At 46.5% G+C, this 17,410-nt stretch overlaps 1 protein-coding gene across 1 annotated transcript in view; it reads left to right on the forward strand.

Moving 5' to 3' along the window:
- RIN2 (Ras and Rab interactor 2) overlaps positions 1-17,410 on the forward strand; it is a 105,118-nt gene that overhangs the window by 49,393 nt on the left and 38,315 nt on the right. The window contains 1 exon segment of the mRNA XM_007454525.1: positions 15,855-16,047. Within this exon segment, the coding sequence (XP_007454587.1) occupies positions 15,855-16,047 (193 nt within the window).

Here is a 17,410-nt window from a genome sequence, read left to right on the forward strand (position 1 = left end):
GCCCAAGTGGCTGGCTGGGGGTGCCCAGGCTCCTGAAACTCCACCCCCATCACTCCACCCCCCAGTTCAGACACACAGAATTCAAAACTCCCTTGGCCAGCCCTGCCCAATGCCACGGGGTAGCAGTCGTTCTACTGTTGATGGATATTTGGGTTGTTTCCAGCGTGGGACTATTTTGAATAATGCTGCGGTGAACATTCTTGTGCATGTCTTTTGGGGAACACATGTGACATGCTTCAATTAGGGGTATGGGAGTGAACTGTTTGGTTGTAGGATGCTTATATATTCCACATTAGTAAACGGTGCCCAAGAGTTTTCCAAAGTCATTTTGTCAAGTCGCACTTCCACCAACAGTGTGTGGGAGTTCTGAATGCTCTGTTCTCATCTATACTTGCTATCGGCTACTTTTTCAATCTAGCCATTTGGATGGATGTGTGGGTGTAGAGCTTCTGAAACCATGACGGATGAACGCAGGTGTGATTACCTGTATGTTGTGACTCAGTGCTTATCTCAATGCTCTGGGAGTCAGGAATTAGGGACTCTCCAGTTTTTCTGATTTGTTTTGTTTTTAATTTTATTTCTGGCTGCGTTGGGTCTTCGTTGCTGCGCGCGGGCTTTCTCTAGTTGCGGCTAGCAGGGGCTACTCTTTGTTGTGGTGCGTGGGCTTCTCATTGCGTTGGCCTCTCTTGTTGAGGAGCACGGGCTCTAGGCATGTAGGCTCAGTATTTATGACACATGGGCTCAGTAGTTGTGGCGCACAGGCTTAGTTGCTCCGCGGCATGTGGGATCTTCCCAGACAAGGGCTCGAACCCATGTCCCCTGCACTGGCAGGCGAATTCTTAACCACTGCGCCACGAGGGAAGCCCTGACTCTCCAGTTTTAACAGAGCATCCTTTTACCATTTTCATATGTCTAGATTCAAGGGTAAAGTCCTGGGGAATTCTAAGCTGACAGCCAATTCATTGGGTGATACTTATGAAACCTGTGACGTTATGGAAAGGATTATTTGGGGGAGGGGATGAAAAGAGACAATAATCCAGAAATAATGAGAAAAAATATGTACCTTTTATTATTTCTATTTCTGCTTATGAATCTTAGATCATAAACTTGCAGCGGAAAAGAGCTGCCAACAAAATTCTCTCCATCTCTTAGCTTCTCCTTTACTTTGCGCAGTACTTATATGCAGAAATATTGAGCATCGCGTGAATTGATTTGACCAAGGCCATTGGTTGCATCATAACTAAGAACTGAATGTGCCCGAATCCAATACAGCTACTATGGGCGTTTAAATTCTTCTTTTAAACTCAGAATACTTCTGCCTCCAGTACAGTTTCCCATATTTAATAAATACACGTCCTCAACATCGGTAACTTCAAACGCAGAATTTAACGTGACTTCCTATTATTCCTTTCCATTTTTTTTTCCCTTGAAACGTCACATACAGAGTGACTATTCTCCTCTGATTTGTGGCTGCTTCTCTTCTTCTGAAGATCTTGGAGAATGTATTCATGAGGTCATTTGGAAGCGAGTTCAAGTCATTGGATACAAAACTCGCTTTGCATTTTGTCTCCTTGCATAGTGTCTGTGTTGTGCACAGTGTTAGCCAGAAGAACAAATATTTTCCTCTTTTGCCATATCTGGAAACCTGCCTGTACCTCAGGCCATTCGTTCAGATGCTGTGGCATCTGAAGGCAGGCCATGCCTAGAACCAGCCACACCTGTCAAAAAGGTTGGTTTGCTTCCGGCAGCAGACACAGGAAGCTCAGAATCATCGTTTGCTACAGAATATTAGGTATGTCTTTCAGTGTCTTAGGTCCCTTCTAAAAAATGTTTGCTGTTATCAAAGTTTATGGCTTTGTTTTACACGTGATCTATTGCTAAGAATTGTTAATGCACATTTCCACTAATTCTAATTTGTCAGTGCTTGCCTGTTCACATTCTCTCTCAAAGAATATCTGATGGCAAACAGGATAGAGACGCTCTTTGCTTGGGTTGAAAACAGTTGAAACTCCATTTGTCTGAAACACCCCAAGGGACACCATAGACACAGCCCCTCTTGCCTTCAGTGGAAGCAGGACAGGTGGGGTGCTTTGGAGGGTCATAGCTCTGTTCATAATTAGCAGTAACCGTTTTGCAGTAAGACATTTACCCATCATGCTCATCGAGGATATTCTTTTTTTTTTTTAATATTTTATTTATTTATTTATTTATTTATTTGGCTGTGTCAGGTCTTAGTTGTGGCACGCAGATTTTTCGATGACGCGTGTGGGATCTTTTGTTGCGGTGCGTGGGCTCTGTAGTTGTGGCACGTGGGCTCTGTAGTTGAGGCGCTGAGCTCAGTAGTTGTGGTGCGCGGGCTTAATTGCCCTGCGGCATGTGGGATCTTAGGTCCCTGACCAGGGATCGAACCTACATACCCTGCATTGGAAGGAGGATTCTTTACCACTGGGCCACCAGGGAAGTCCCAAGGATATTCTGCTATGACTAGCTTGATCAATTTGCCCCCAGTTCCTTAAGGTGTTTCCTGATTTCAAGGCACCACGAGTGTTTGGAACAGTGTGTCAAGGAATTCTATGAGGATTGACCAACTCCTTGCTCACACTGTTACCAATGTAGCAACAATTAAGTTCAATTAAGTTCAATTTACAGAAAATATTTCTTGAGTGGGTGCTATTTGCTAAAATACCTATAACTCTTCAAGGGAGCCTGAAGAGTTACCCAACCTAAGGGAGAAAGAATTGTAAACAAGTATCGTATAATGGAATGAGGACGTAATAGGGAACTATGCCAGATGTCCTGGGGACCTCGGGGACGATGCAGGTAATTCCAGGTAGGAGGTGGTTTTAGGAAAGATGAGACTCAGCCTTAAAGAATGAGGTGAGCAAGTGTCAGTACAAGTTCCCCAAACAGCTGTTTTGCCCGTCTTGATTGGAGATATTGGGGAAGGTTTTTAAAAAGAACATGTAAGATTTCTTTTTTTAAAAAAATTTTTATTGGCGTATAGTTGATTTTAAATGTTATGTTAGTTTCTGCTGTATAGCAAAGTGAATCAGTTATACATAGATCCACTCTTTTTAAAATTCTTTTCCCATATAGGTCATTACATAGTGTTGAGAAGAGTTCCCTGTGCTATACAGTAGGTCCTTATTAGTTATCTATTTTACATATAGTAGTGTGTATAAGGATTTCTTTTTTGATTAGCAAAGTAGAGCATGTACATTGTGGAGAAAGCACAGTGCAAAAAATAAAAATAAGTATTACCATGAACCACCGCCTGAGATAGAGCCACTTCTGATTGCTTGTTGGCTATTTTATTTCTTTGCCTGGGTGCGTATCCTGCCAGTGTTTTCTGTGCATCCAAGTGGTAGATCATGCATGATTTTTGCTGACTTCCGAGGGCGTTTGGGATCATCCTGGAAATGCACAGTGTATCCTAGAAGTTGATTCCATCTTTGTCGGGGGGCTGGCGTCCCTGCCCACACTGCACTTGGGCACACAATTTTGACAGTGGCATCCTTTGGAGTTGGATCCATCTCGGCCTTTACAGACCCTGGCTGGCTGCTACGTTGGTAGTTGACTCTGCCGCAAAACATCTGCTCGGTTAGATGCAGTGGTGATTTAGTTCAGCTCGGAGACAACAGCGGTGTGACCCAAAGAAGAGCTGCCTTTCCGTGAAACCCCGCACTGGCCGCAGCCTGGGTTCCAGGGTCAGCAGGCGAGACCCAGCCAGCCTGGCCCCTGCTCCTGTTTTCAGCTCCAAGCGTTCCCAGGACAACAGGTTCTTTGTTCCTTTCTTAGTTTTACAGGAACGAGTGGAGGCCCCTGCCAGCTCTGGCCCATATCTGCCCTTTTCATCTCTCACTGGAGAGATGACGGCAGGAAGTTCATAAGCAAAAAAAGTCACCAAATCCTTCTCTTGTGAAAATGGCAGGGCCTCCTCCCCAAGGGGGAAATGTTCCCTATTCTGTGCTGTTCTCTCCAACTGGTCCTCAGTAGACGAAGCCTTTTCACAAAAATCCTCCTACCACGTGCTTTTAGAAATCTTTTTGAGGAAGTTGAGGCCTCCTCCCCCAGAAAGCAGCAGCCCTTGAGGAATAAAGCCCGTGACCCAAAATCTGTTCATCTTTTTCCTCGCAGAGTTTAAGGGTACAAAAGGGCCTTGAGGAATGAAAATATCCATTTTCGTGGTATAGGGAAACTGCACAAGTCAGGACTGGGCCCAGTTCTATCAATTTCTAACGTTTGACCTCAAAGAAGGAAATAAACTAAATAAATAAAGCCTGTGCTCTGCAACGGGAGAGGCCACAACAGTGAGAGGCCCGCGTACCGCAAAAAAAAAAAAAAAAAAAAAAATTGGAATTGGTCCTTTTGCTAGAAATTTTTATTAGATGGATCTCTTTGGGATGAGCTGTTGTTTTCTCTGTCTCTCTGCAGAGGAGTCTTTTTCTGCTAACATTTTTCTAGAACCTATTGACGTCCTGATTCATCTCCCACCGAGCCTGGCATCTTGGCCACTTCTTGGTATTTGGGGTGTGTTTGGATTCCTTTTGATACATCGGCAAGGATCTACTGCTCCAAGAGCAAGGCCAGGGTGGACGCAGGGCTCCGACTTCTGTCTGGTCCTTAATTCTGAAGGCAACTCTGCACTGGCCTCTTGTAGCTGGAAGGCTGAGCCCTCTGGAGGGCCGTGTCCAGGTGCATCTTCCTTTGCCATTGCAGCTGGTTGAGGTGACATCATGTGAAGAGTTTCTGTTAGGCTGGGGTGGGGGGGCAGCTGAAGGCTCAACACGGGCAGAACGAGGAAGGGAGGCTCCCCGAGAGGGAGGACGTGCCTGGAAATTTCGACCCAGAAACATCAGGACGAGTAGCTTTCCATCCTTACATTTTTCCTTCTGGAGGTTGAGGATGGAAAGCACCAGAGTCCAGGTTGGGACTCGACCCTGATGATGGACGGAGAACACCCCAGCTAGAGGCACCTGCCGGGGGCCATCCTCAAGAAGGCTCACATGTTTTTTTTTTGGCCGTACCATGTGGCTTGCGGGATCTTAGTTCCCTGACCAGGGACGGAACCCGGGCCCCCTGCTCTAGAAGTGCAGAGTCCTAACCACTGGGCCGCCACAGAATTCCCTATGCAAAGACAATAGTCTTTGCATAGTCTAGAGTGAAAAGACATTGCCTTGTTTCTTTTTCTGAATTTCTAAAAATTAGGAGAGAATAAGAGACATCCTGGAAACTAGTGAACAGAATCTACTCGTAGTTCTCAAGATGCTCCAGGCTCTTTTCAGATTTTGTTTGTTTTAGTAACAGATTCGTTTTTTCAACAAGAATCCGTCTCTAGAGACGGGGCAAATGAGGCTGGAGGACAGGCAGTAATGGGTCCAAGCCTCACAGTTAAAAAGAGTCAACTGAGTCTTTGATCCAGGTCTGACTACAAATGCTCTTCCCCCGAAACCACTGAGGATCATGAGGCTTAGCGGACCCTAGGATCGGGGTCCACGTGCCGTCCAAAACATTGCGTCGTCTTGATATTGCCTCGTTCACATGTGTGGGAAGTGGGTGGGTTTGATTCTGAGTAAATGAGGATCCATTGATAAATGAATGGTACATCCCCAGGAGGTGTGTACATGAGGTTCCCACTTTGGGTTTTTCCTTTCCTTCACCAAAGGTAGCTTTCCTGCCAGGAGGATCCCCCGATGCCTCCTGTGCTCAACCAGCTGGGGCACATCCGGCCACTTTGGTTGGAATTCTAAGTCTCATCCCCAGTGGTGGGGAAGGCATTCTTGTATTGGGGGGCCTTGATTGGAGAGCTTAGCACCAATGCCCTTTGTCTGGCAGGCGTGGAAATACAATTCTAGACCAAAACTCAGCAATGACTTTTACACCCAAAGTCTACCCCTTGCTGCTAAATGGGAGGCTGGAGGGGGTGTCCATTAGGGAAACACACGAGCAGTGAGGACAGAGCTGCTAAAAGTTTGGATTTGTCGCCCTGGAAGGACTTGGGCTGCTTCTTTTCTCGCCCCAGACGCCGAGATGGCCAGAGGCCAGGGGGCTCTTGGTGGCTGTTGTGATTTTTGCCGCTGAAGGGGAGGGAACCTTTCCTTTCTACCCTCTAGCTTCTATAGTTGATCTAGTAATTAAATTGACATAAGACCTTAACGGGAGAAAAACAAATTTTGTATGTAACGGGGCCCTAAAGGCGTGAAACCCAAAGGCGGTCAGGCAAACAAGGCTTCCGTGCCATCCTGAGCTAAGAAAGGGCTCAGGATCTCCTTCAAAGAGGAGAAGACAGTTCACAGGAAGGTGAGAGGAGCAGGTGTTGGTAAACAGGTGTCTGCCATGCGGGGAAGCCTTTCTGTTATGGAAGGTCACCTTTGCCAGTAGCTCTCTTCCTGGCCAGGCCTCTATCCAAGTTCTTTCAAGCAGTTAAGGGGAAGGTAGCTCTCTCTGAGTCAGTTGGGCTGAGTCTTCAGCTTGAAACCATCCACTTGCCAAAGTGGCGTATTTTGGGGTGGCGTATCTGCTTCCCCTCCCCACCCATTTCCTGGTAAACACAGAGACAAGAACCCTTTGTGTCCTGAGACAGGAACCAGTGGCCAGATTCTATTGTCGGGGCCTTGCTGAGGACAGGCCTGAGTCAGAGGATGTGCAGTGGGGACCCAGGCAGAAGCTATGGAGACCCAGGGTCCCCCACTTCTCTTTGCCCACTGAGCTTCTCCCCTTTCTCCCTCACAAGGAATCAACCTCCTACCCCATCCCTGTCACGCCCAGAGCAGGCATTTATTCCACGCCTGCCCAGGGTTAGGCCCGAGTATGACCAAGGGATGAAGTAAGGCTAGAAAGAGATACGTGTGATACAGAGTAAAATGGGGTGAGCGCCCCAGAGGCATATAAACAGTGGGTGGAGGAATTCAGCGCAGATGCAGGGGCCCGGGGCGGGCCAGGGGTGCACTGGGGACAGGATTTGAGCCTGGTTTTGACAGGCGGGTCGGAGTCAGTTATGGACACTCAAGAACAGCTTGAACGTGAGCAAGGAGGGGGCTGAGCAGGGGCAAATGGATGCTTTTCTCAGGATGACCTTCCCCCTTGAAACCAAGAGAAGGGTTTGTGAAGATTAATACGGGGAGAATATTCTCTTCTTATTTGAACCGTCTCAGCCCAGGCTTCATTGATTGTGCCATGACTTTTCACTTATTCATGTACCGTCTGTACTCTTCACTTACCTCAGATTTTTCTTTAAATTGACTCACTTGTTACATTTATTTTAAAATAAATTGAAAAAGCCAGTCATGAAAAGACAAGTGCCACGTGATTCTACTTATGTGAGGTATTATTTATTTATTTTGGGGGCTGGGTTGGGTCTTCGTCGCTGCCCGTGGGCCTTCTCTAGTTTCGGTGAGCAGGGGCTACTCTTCGTCGTGGTGTGTGGGCTTCTCATTGCGGTGGCTTCTCTTATTGTGGAGCACGGGGTCTAGCGCATGGGCTTCAGTAGCTGCGGCATGCGGGCTCGGTAGTTGTGGTTTGCGGTCTCTAGAGCTCAGGCACAGTAGTTGTGGCGCACGAGCTCAGCTGCTCCGTGGCACGTGGGATCCTCCCGGACCAGGGCTTGAACCCGTGTCCCCTGCATTGGCAGGCGGATTCTTAACCACTGCGCCACCAGGGAGGTCCCTATATGAGGTATTTAGAGTCGTGAAGTTCATAGGGACAGAAAGTAGAGGGTGGTTTCCAGGGACTAGGGGGAAGGGAGGAACGTGAGTTACTGTTTAACAGGTATAGGGCTTCAGATTTGCAAGAGGAAAACAGTTCTGAACATGAATGGCTTTATTGGACGATTCTCAAATGAGGAAGCATCCCATCTAGCCAGGAGAAAGGAGCTCCCTCGAGCTGCAGAAAAGGAAAGGTTTTTTAAGGTAGAGAGGAAATGGAAACATGAAATTATTAGCAAAGAATTCATTGTTTTTAGCAAGGTCACCCTCCTAAGGGAAAGGAAGGGGTCTCTCAGGCTGAATATCTTATTAGTGCTTACAAGGAAATTGCAAGCCGGCTGGTTAAAGGTCACATTCCTGGGGAAGGTTGAAACCATACTTAGGTTAGGTAGTAAGTTTTGATGAGCTCAGCACGAGTGACTCCATTTGGGACCTGTTGTTTCTTTTTTAACAGTACTGATGGTTGTGCAACAATACGAATGTATTTAATACCACTTAAAAATGGTTAGGATAGTAAGTTTTATGTCATGTGTGTTTTTCCACAGTAAAAAGTGAGGAAAAAAGTAAATATCCCCACCAGTGTAATTGGGAATTACACTAAATACATGTAACTATTACATTAAATACTGGACATTAAAATAAAAACTGTGCTTCCATGTACTACCTTAGTGTATCCAGCGCTCTTTGGGAATTACTGTCAACTTTTAATAAACCACTGAAAAGTTATAAAATATCAAAATTAATCTATTCTATCCTACCAGGTAGGGTTTTGTTTTGTTTTTGAGTTCTCCGCTTGGTAGTAGGACTGCAGCTCTTTATGTCAGGCAAATAGGCAATGAGATGAATCTTAAGCCATAATTAAGTCCTAGGCAAAAGCAACTTGGAACCTTGGGCTCTTCTCTTGTCTGTTTTTGTTTTGTTTTAATGACGACATTAGCATCTTATTGATAGTAATCAGCCCCGTCTGTTTCTCTTGATTCATCCTCTGACTGTTTATTAGGCCTTTACAGTGTAAGTAAGGAAAAACTATTAGTTTTCTTAAAGGTCTGGAAGGTCCACCGGTGACCTTCAGGGAACCAGCCCTTGGGCTGCAGGAAGAGCTCTGTCTTCCCTGAGAGTTATCTTTGCTGGAAATCCAGGTAGGGCCTGGGAGGTAAGACCCAGCTAGAGCCTGTCTCTCACCCCTTCAGATCCCACGCGGCGGCCCTTGTAAATTACTCAGCCCCACATCCAACGCCAGGATTGGCCTGAAAAGAGCAGGCACAGCGGGCAGGGTACTGACTGCTTCCACGAAGAGAAATGCCTTTTGTAAAGCCTGATAGAGGAGCTCAAGGGTGGTGCGTGGGGCAAGCAATTGAGGAGTAGGGAAGGAGACAAAGGCCGAAAGCCAAGGTGTACTTTAGGGGGTTGTGATAATCCTTCCTCCAAATAATCCTGCAGACTTAGTCATCCACATGTCTCCACATGACTCCGCTTACAGAGCCCACTAGTTCTGTTAGTAGAGGCAAAGCAGAAAGCCTAGTTAAAATATAAGGACGGCTCTTCCATGAAGGAGATTGCAAAGGTAGCGAATTCCAAGGTAGATGGGATAGGGTTTGTGCAAAGGTGCATTGCTCTACTCCATGTGAACCCACAGAATGAGCCAGGGAGCCATGGAATCTGGTTTGGGAGCCCACCTTATATATATATATATATATATATATATATATATATATATATATATATATATATATATATATTATATATATAAAATATATTTTATATATTAATACATATATAGTATACATACGCACATATTTACAGATATAATATATATAAAATATATATTATATATATTATATATATATATATTATATATATAATATATATATAAAAAATATAATATAATTATATAGATATAATTCCTCAGAGCACTTGCCATTCATTCTACGAGAGGTTTTCTGAAGTTGTTAATTGACTAAACCTGTCTCTTTTTTCATTGACCTGGGATATAACACCCTGCTCGAGAAAGGAAAAGTCTTAGCACATTTAAAATATTTAATTGAAATAGCTTTTGTCCTTAAAAAATAATCAAGTACATCTTATCGTAGGTGTTGATATAAATTATCCATTTAAAAAATGTACTTGTTCAGCTTCATGATGTGTTTCTAATGCACATAGGAAAGGTTTGGAGGGCTTTCTGTTTTTTTCTGTATACTTGTTTTGTCCCCATGTCCCGACTGAGGACAGAGCCCTCCAGAGCACTGCACTCGTGCTGAGACCCATTCGCCAGATGGACGTGTGCCACCCTTGTTGAGAGTAACAGTTGGGCATTTTGCCTTGTATCTAGTTCCCTTAAAGTTCATTTCTGCTATTCGACAGCTGAGCTAGGATTCTTGTATACAGAAGGTTGTCAAGTGTATCGACTGCACTGAAACAACCTCACGTCAAACTCTCCCGTATTTTATGTATTGCTTTACTTAATTGCCTGTCTTTATTTGAAAAAAAAGACTTAACTGTAAAGTAATGTGTTGTTTGGGCTGGAGCTGGGGAGAGGGAGTGGCGTGTTGGGAGGGACAAGGGAGCCTTTCTGAATATACTTTGGTTTAGACCCTGGACCTTAGAAGCTGCCTCAATGAACTGTGCCATCCTCTGGGGTTCTGGATTAGGAGGACAAGAAAGCATCCCTTGGGAACACTGCTGCAAGTCTGTGGTTTCTCTGAGCTGAATCTGATTCTGTGATCATGTCTTTCCGCCCGTCCTGCATTAGGATGCGCGGGCTGCCATCACTTTTTCTTGCACCTGCCTAGGCTACCAACGCCTGGTGCCGGGAATGACAGGAATACAGCCAAGTGGAAAGGCCACTCACAACCCACACTCTGAAGAGTCTTAAATTGAGTGTGACCAGAATGTTAGAGAGCCCTGCCCCTGCCAGAGCAGGTGTAGTTGCCACCCATCTGCCATAGAGCCCTGAGGCCCGGGTTGGTTGGAATGGGAGCACATATACTGTCTGAGTTTTCCAGTGGTTTTTCTCTGCCCCGGAGGCACCTTAGGTTTGTGGGGCATTCTGTGCTTTGCCCAGTATTTTCACATGTGGGTGCGGGTCTCACTGAATCCATAATTGAGCTTCATCTCCCCATGAAAGTGGGCCTAGACACTTGGAAATAGTAATAATAGTCGAATAAATAAATGAATCCTATGCTCATAAAAGCCCAGTGAGATGCTATATATTTTCCCATCCCATTTCCCCCAACCTATTATTTCAAGAAATCTCAAATTGCAGAAAAGCAGCAAGAAGAGTACTATTCACCCACACTCACCAGTTGTTGAAATTTTACCTCATTTTCCTTACCTCTGTATTTTTCCCTTTTTTTGAGGGGGTGGAAGGGCATGAGGAGCTGATCATCTGGTACTTAATTTCTAACATTTTCACACTTGGCCTCTAAATTTTTCAGTATGCATCTCATGCATCTTTTAAGAACAAGAACATTTTCCTACATAACCATAATAAAGCTATCACAGTCAGGAGATTAAATATCAATAAAATGTTATCTAATATGTACCCTTTTCAGATATTCCCAGTTGTTCTTTATAGCTCTTTTTTTTTTTTTTTTTTTTTTTTTTTTGCGGTACGCGGGCCTCTCACTGTTGTGGCCTCTCCCGTTGCGGAGCACAGGCTCCGGACGCGCAGGCTCAGCGGCCATGGCTCACGGGCCCAGCCGCTCCGCGGCATGTGGGATCTTCCCGGACCGGGGCACGAACCCACGTCCCCTGCATCGGCAGGCGGACTCTCAACGACTGCGCCACCAGGGAAGCCCAGTTTCTTTTTTTTTTAAATAATCTTTCACCACACTGACATTTTAAAGAGTTCAGGCCAGTGGTTTCGCAGAAGTCCCTGAATTTGGATTTGTCTGTTTCCTCCCACGTGGATTCAGGTTAAATACATCTGGGGGCAGGAGGACTTGGTGGTGTTGTAACCTCAGAGCATCAGAGGTCAGAGGTACCATGTCAGGTGCTGGAGATGTTGACCCTGATCGCTTGTCAGGGAGATGTCTCCCAGGTTCCTCCATTGTCAGGGCACCTTCTCCTCTTCAGGATAAGGAATCCATGGGATGATGTTTTAAGGCTCTGAACGTTCTGTTTCCTAAGTCTTTCGTTAGCATCCATTCCTGAGATGTTATTTGCCACTTTCAGACAAAGCTTAAAAAGGGAGCTGGCCAGGTCTCAGGTGCCAGTCTTCCCACTGTGACCATCTCCTGAGTCTCCTACTCGGTGGTTTATCTTTTATAAGCCACTCATCCTTTGCCCACCCTCACATCTGCATGCAGACATCTGTCTTAGAAATCATGGTTCTATTCATCTCATCAGGTTCTTTCTTGGGTTGGATTCTCTAGAAACAGAGCCAGAGACAGGGCTTATAGGATGGGATGGGGAGGAAGCCAGGCAAAGATGTGGGGTCAGCAGGGGTGTTGCCTCTGCCTGACCCCGCAGGGAGCTCTGAAGTGGGACTAGCACCCCAGACGCGTCCCACTCATAGCAGCAGGGGCATGGATGCCTGGTTGGTAAAGGCGGTCTAGGCGGGCAGGGCGCCAGCAGCATCCACTATAGTTTCAGTATTTCCCTCATTAGTTCTTTCCCAAGGCTTGTCCCCATAAGCCGGACAAGCGTGAGCTTAGTCATTTGCAAAGACAAGGTCTAATTTATGGTTGCTCCTTTATGAGGCCCCATGAATCTTATTCACCGCCTTCCTGTCTGGGCCGTGGTTTTTATATTTTTTTCTTTTGCGGTACGCGGGCCTCTCATTGATGTGGCCTCTCCTGTTGCGGAGCACAGGATCCGGACGTGTAGGCTCAGCGGCCATGGCTCACGGGCCCAGCCGCTCCGCGGCATGTGGGATCTTCCCGGACCGGGGCACGAACCCATGTCCCCTGCATCGGCAGGCAGATTCCCAACCACTGCGCCACCAGGGAAGCCCTGGGCCGTGGTTTTTAAAGGTGAGGTCGGTTGTCAGAACAAAGTCTTTATAGCTTCTTTTTTTGGGGGGCGTGGGGATCTCTCTCACTCTTATATTTCTTTTTTTTTTTAACATCTTTATTGGAGTATAATTGCTTTACAGTGTTGTGTTAGTTTCTGCTGTATAGCTTCTTAACAACTGGATGAGCAGGATGGGCCCTTCTAAGGAAGGAAGAGGTGTCAACTTTCAGCACGTGAGTGTCAGGATTGCCGTGTTACAGGTGGTAGAATTTGGTCTTGGTAAAATATCGCCAACTTGAGATGGCAGGCCTGAAATATATCTTTATTAGAGTTCCCAGAACTCTTTCAATGGCTTGTTACCTGTCTCCCCTCCCCTGCAAAAAAAAAAAAAAAAAACCTAATTGGGTCTGAGTTCAAGTACATATTTTGCTCTTAGGTCTCAAGCACGTGCTCCTCAGGTTCTGGGACTGGCAGCATCAGCGTTACCCCAGAACCTGCTACAAATGCAGAATCCTAGGCCTACTCTGGACCCGCAGAATCAGAATATCTGGGGCTGAAACCAGGAAGTGTGGCTTCACATCCCCCAGGAGATTTCTCACCCAGGCTCAAGCGCTGATGCAAAGCAATGGTTGTAAACTTGGCTGTACCCTGTTTAGGTCTCCTGGGGAAGCTAAACCATTCTGATGTCTGCGTTCTGCCCCAAAGTGTCTGATTTATTTGATCTGGGGGTGCAGTCTAGCCATCACAAAAATTTAAACTCCCCAGGCGATTTTCATGGGCAGCCAGGGGTGAAAATCACTGCTGTAAAGTTGCCTGCCTTACCTCATGGGAAAGGAATTTTAACACCAGCTTCATTTTGAAGAGTTTGTTCCTAGAGCTGCAAAGATTCACTTCAAAATACCTGGAGGCCCTGGAATGGCATTTCCAGAATGAGGAACTGCCCTCTCTGGGCACAGATGGTCCCATCTGGAAAACTGCAGCAGCAGTAAAGAAAAACACTCATATATCTGAGAGCAGAGGAAATGTAAATCTTGAATGGGAACACAAGATTCTTTAGATCTGGAGCGAGTCAAGAGGTGATGGAGAGGGTGTGTGTGGGGGTGTCTCTGGCGGCCCTCGTGCTGTCATCGTGGGAGGCTGTTTCTGAGCCTGCATGCCCCAAAATGTTCACTTAGGTGGGCTTCCTCTTAGGGGTGGAGTGGTCCACATGGGGGGTGACACACTTCCTTTCCCCCCCTCCCCTTCATCCAGAGCCACCACCTGTCTTTCTCACTGTTAAAGCCTTCCTCCAGGCCATACATTTGGGTCTATTTGGGTACAGACATTTGAAGATGAACTCGGCCATGCAGTCATGGATGCTCAGGCCTGGTGGTCCCACTGGCTGTTCCAGGGCCATGTTGATGACCAGCTCATGGAGAGCTCTGAGCGTGGTAGAAGGGAAGACACCCCAGAGCTTAAGCAGCCTTGGGCAGGGGTCTCCACCCTCTCTCGACAGAGGCCTGCCCTTGGGCAGGCTCCTCAAGGAAGGAAAGAGCCTCCTCTGTTCCTCTTTTTGAAAACTGGGATTCTGGCCCCTCCTTTCAGGGCTACCATGAGGAAGAGATGAGAAAATATTTACAAAGGTTTGGCCAACAGTTGGCACCACGTGGATACAAGCCTTCCCGTGTTCCCGATCTCACCTGTTACTTGCAAAGTTGGAGGAACACCAGACCTCTGGAATTTGTACCTCTGCCATTCCATGGCTGTTTATTACTCTGGACAGCTCAGGAGCTTCTTGGGAAGGCTTGTTCAGTTTCCTCATTTGTAGAATGGGGATTAAATACTCAGTAACAGGGTTAGGGTTGGGTGCCAAGGGAGATGACGGACATCAATATGGTATCTTTTTTTTTATAAATTTATTTAGTTTTGGGTACATTGGGTCTTCGTTGCTGCATGCGGGCTTTCTCTAGTTGCGGCGAGCGGGGGCTACTCTTCGTTGCAGTGCACGGGCTTCTCATTGCGGTGGCTTCTCTTGTTGTGGATCACGGGCTCTAGGCGCGAGGGCTTCAGTAGTTGTGGCTCGCGGGCTCTAGAGCGCAGGCTCAGTAGTTGTGGCGCACGGGCTTAGCTGCTCCGTGGCATGTGGGATCTTCCCGGACCAGGGCTCGAACCCGTGTCCCCTGCATTGGCAGGCAGATTCTCAACCACTGCGCCACCAGGGAAGTCCAATTTTTTTTCTTTTTTTTTTTGAGATTTCATACATGCCATGCAGTTCTGTGGTTTTCAGTATTTCACAAAGTTGTACAGCCATGAGCTCACTTCATTCCAGAACAGTTTCGTTACCTCAAAAGAACCTCCATTCCCATTAGCAGTCATGAGATACCCCCACGCCACTCCCCATCCCCCAGCAGCCACTAATCTTTCTGTCCCTATGTTTTTACCTAATCTAGATATTTCATATAAGTAAAATCAGTACACTATTGTGTCCGGCTTCTTTCACTTAGCGTGGGGTCTTCAAGGTTTATTCATTTCGTAGCATGGATCAGTGCCTCACTCATAAAAACAATGAATGAGTATAATGGCTGAATCAAATTCCATTGTATGGATATACCACATTTTATTTATCCATTCTTTAGTTGATGGAGATTTGGGATGTTTCCACTTTATGTATGGCAATTATGAATAATGTTCATATGATTTTATGAATAGCACAACACACCATTCAAGTGTGGTTTTCTATTGGAAGTAATATGGTAATGAAAATGAAAGTGCCTGGAAAGAAATGAAATCCAGTTCTCTGGGTACAAAATGAGTGTGCGTGAGTGTGAGTGTTTGTCTTTGCTTTTGGTGCTTGCCTGGTCATGCTCTTGATTTCACGGTTACCCTACGGAATTTAGCATTTAGGGTGTTTGGCTCAAAGTAAGAAATATTCTATGGCAGAAGACAGAGTAAACAGCATTTAGGATGTTTAGAACCTTGTGAAAACTGGGTTAGAAGTAGAAGGTTGGGTGTGCTGAGTGTTGTTGAGTGCTGTCTGTAACGTTAGAGATAAAGAGTGAACTAGAACTTGGTGTCTGCCCCCGGAAAGCTTTCAGTCTGGAGGGGAAGGCAAAGGAGGTGGTGATGACAGGACAGCCCGGTCGAGGAGACCGAGAGATGCTGTCCTTGTGTGGGGGATTGTGCCGCAGCCGTTTGACCCCTGCCAATTCTCTCTCCTAGCATGGTGAGACACAAGGACGATGGCTACTCCGAGGAAAAGGATGTGAAGACCTGTCCCCGGGACTCTGGCTACGACAGCCTGTCCAACAGGCTCAGCATCTTGGACCGGCTCCTGCACACCCACCCCATATGGCTGCAGCTGGGTCTGAGCGAAGACGAGGCGGCAGGAGTCCTACGGGCACAGCCTCCGGGGGTAAGACTCAGTAGCGGGAAAGTAGGTGGAGGTGGGCAGGGCTGCCGCTTCCTTAAAGAGAAAGACGTGGAGTTTCAGAGAGCTCTTCCCAGCCTTCAGGGAGCACGGTTCCCAGTGTGTACCTCGTTACACTGCAGAGAAATTCTGGAAATTCTGGAGGCAGCTCCCAGGAACAGAGCCCTTCATGATTTGTCTTTCTGCCTTCCTCTGCCCGGTGACCATGTGTACCTAGGTGTGCAGGATAACCGGGCACCTGGGTCCTGAGGAGGCGCCGCTGGCTGGAGGCCCTGGACCTACCTTCTGGAGATCTGACGTTGGGGATGAGTCTGGTTGTGGAGTCCTCAGTTGCCCCTGTGGTTTTCCTTTCAGTATGAGCCTGGGAACCCTGCCAGGGCCCAACCATCCAACATGGGACCCAATCTTCAAAAGTTCCATGTCCGTAGTCTGTCTGCTCTGGCTGTCAGTGTAACCCCTCCTTTCCTTGGATTGTCTCAGGGACAAATCAAAGTCCAGTTGGGTTTTTTCAGCTCCCCCCTACCCAAGGCCAGTCTCATCTTACTCAAGCCCACTCCATGACGCTAGAGAAGTTTGTCAGAAAATGTTATTCAGTGATGGGTAGGTATTTCCTGTGCTGTCTGTCATGGTAGCCGCTTGCCTCATGTAGCTATTTAAATTACATTAATAAAATAAAATAGAATAAAAACTTCGGTTCCTCAGTGGCATTAGCCACATTTTAAGGGCTCACTAGTCCCAGGGGTTGGTGGCTACCATATTGGGTGGATAGCTCAAAGTAGTGAACATTTCCACCATCATAGAAAGTTCTACTGGCCGGCACTTGTGTACAATGTCTGCTTCCAAAACAAGGATAAATACAGTAAATCACAGATGAAATAATACTGGAAACAACACACAACAAGAGATAGAAACTAAGAAATAGATGGAGAGGCAAGGAGAAAATTCCTTCAGTAGCTGGCTGAAGAATGTTGTAACAGTCGGGCACAAAAATAAACTTTTAAGTTTCCTATCAGCCAGAGCTTGTCAGTTATCACTTTTTGACTTGTAAGTGAGTCTTTGTTTCTCATCTGACAGAAGCAGACAGGACTAAGCCCTCTGTTGGAACACACTGAGGGTGACAAGCGCAGTATTCGATCATCTCTGCAGAGAATTCCTTGGCCAGCGTGCCGGGTTGTTGCCCTTGGTTTTGGTCTATATGATCAAGAACCCCTTCTGTGAGGCCCCCACTTTTTTCAGGCTGAGTTGTCTGCTCTGGTATTTCTGCAAAAAATTCTAAAGAGGGAGGTTGCCATGTTGCTAGGCAACAATTCCCCTCCCGGCCCATCCCCGCTCCTGGAGTCAGGCACGT

The sequence above is a fragment of the Lipotes vexillifer genome, unplaced genomic scaffold, assembly GCF_000442215.2.
Source record: "Lipotes vexillifer unplaced genomic scaffold, Lipotes_vexillifer_v1.1 scaffold365, whole genome shotgun sequence".
NCBI classification, from domain to species: Eukaryota; Metazoa; Chordata; class Mammalia; order Artiodactyla; family Lipotidae; genus Lipotes; species Lipotes vexillifer.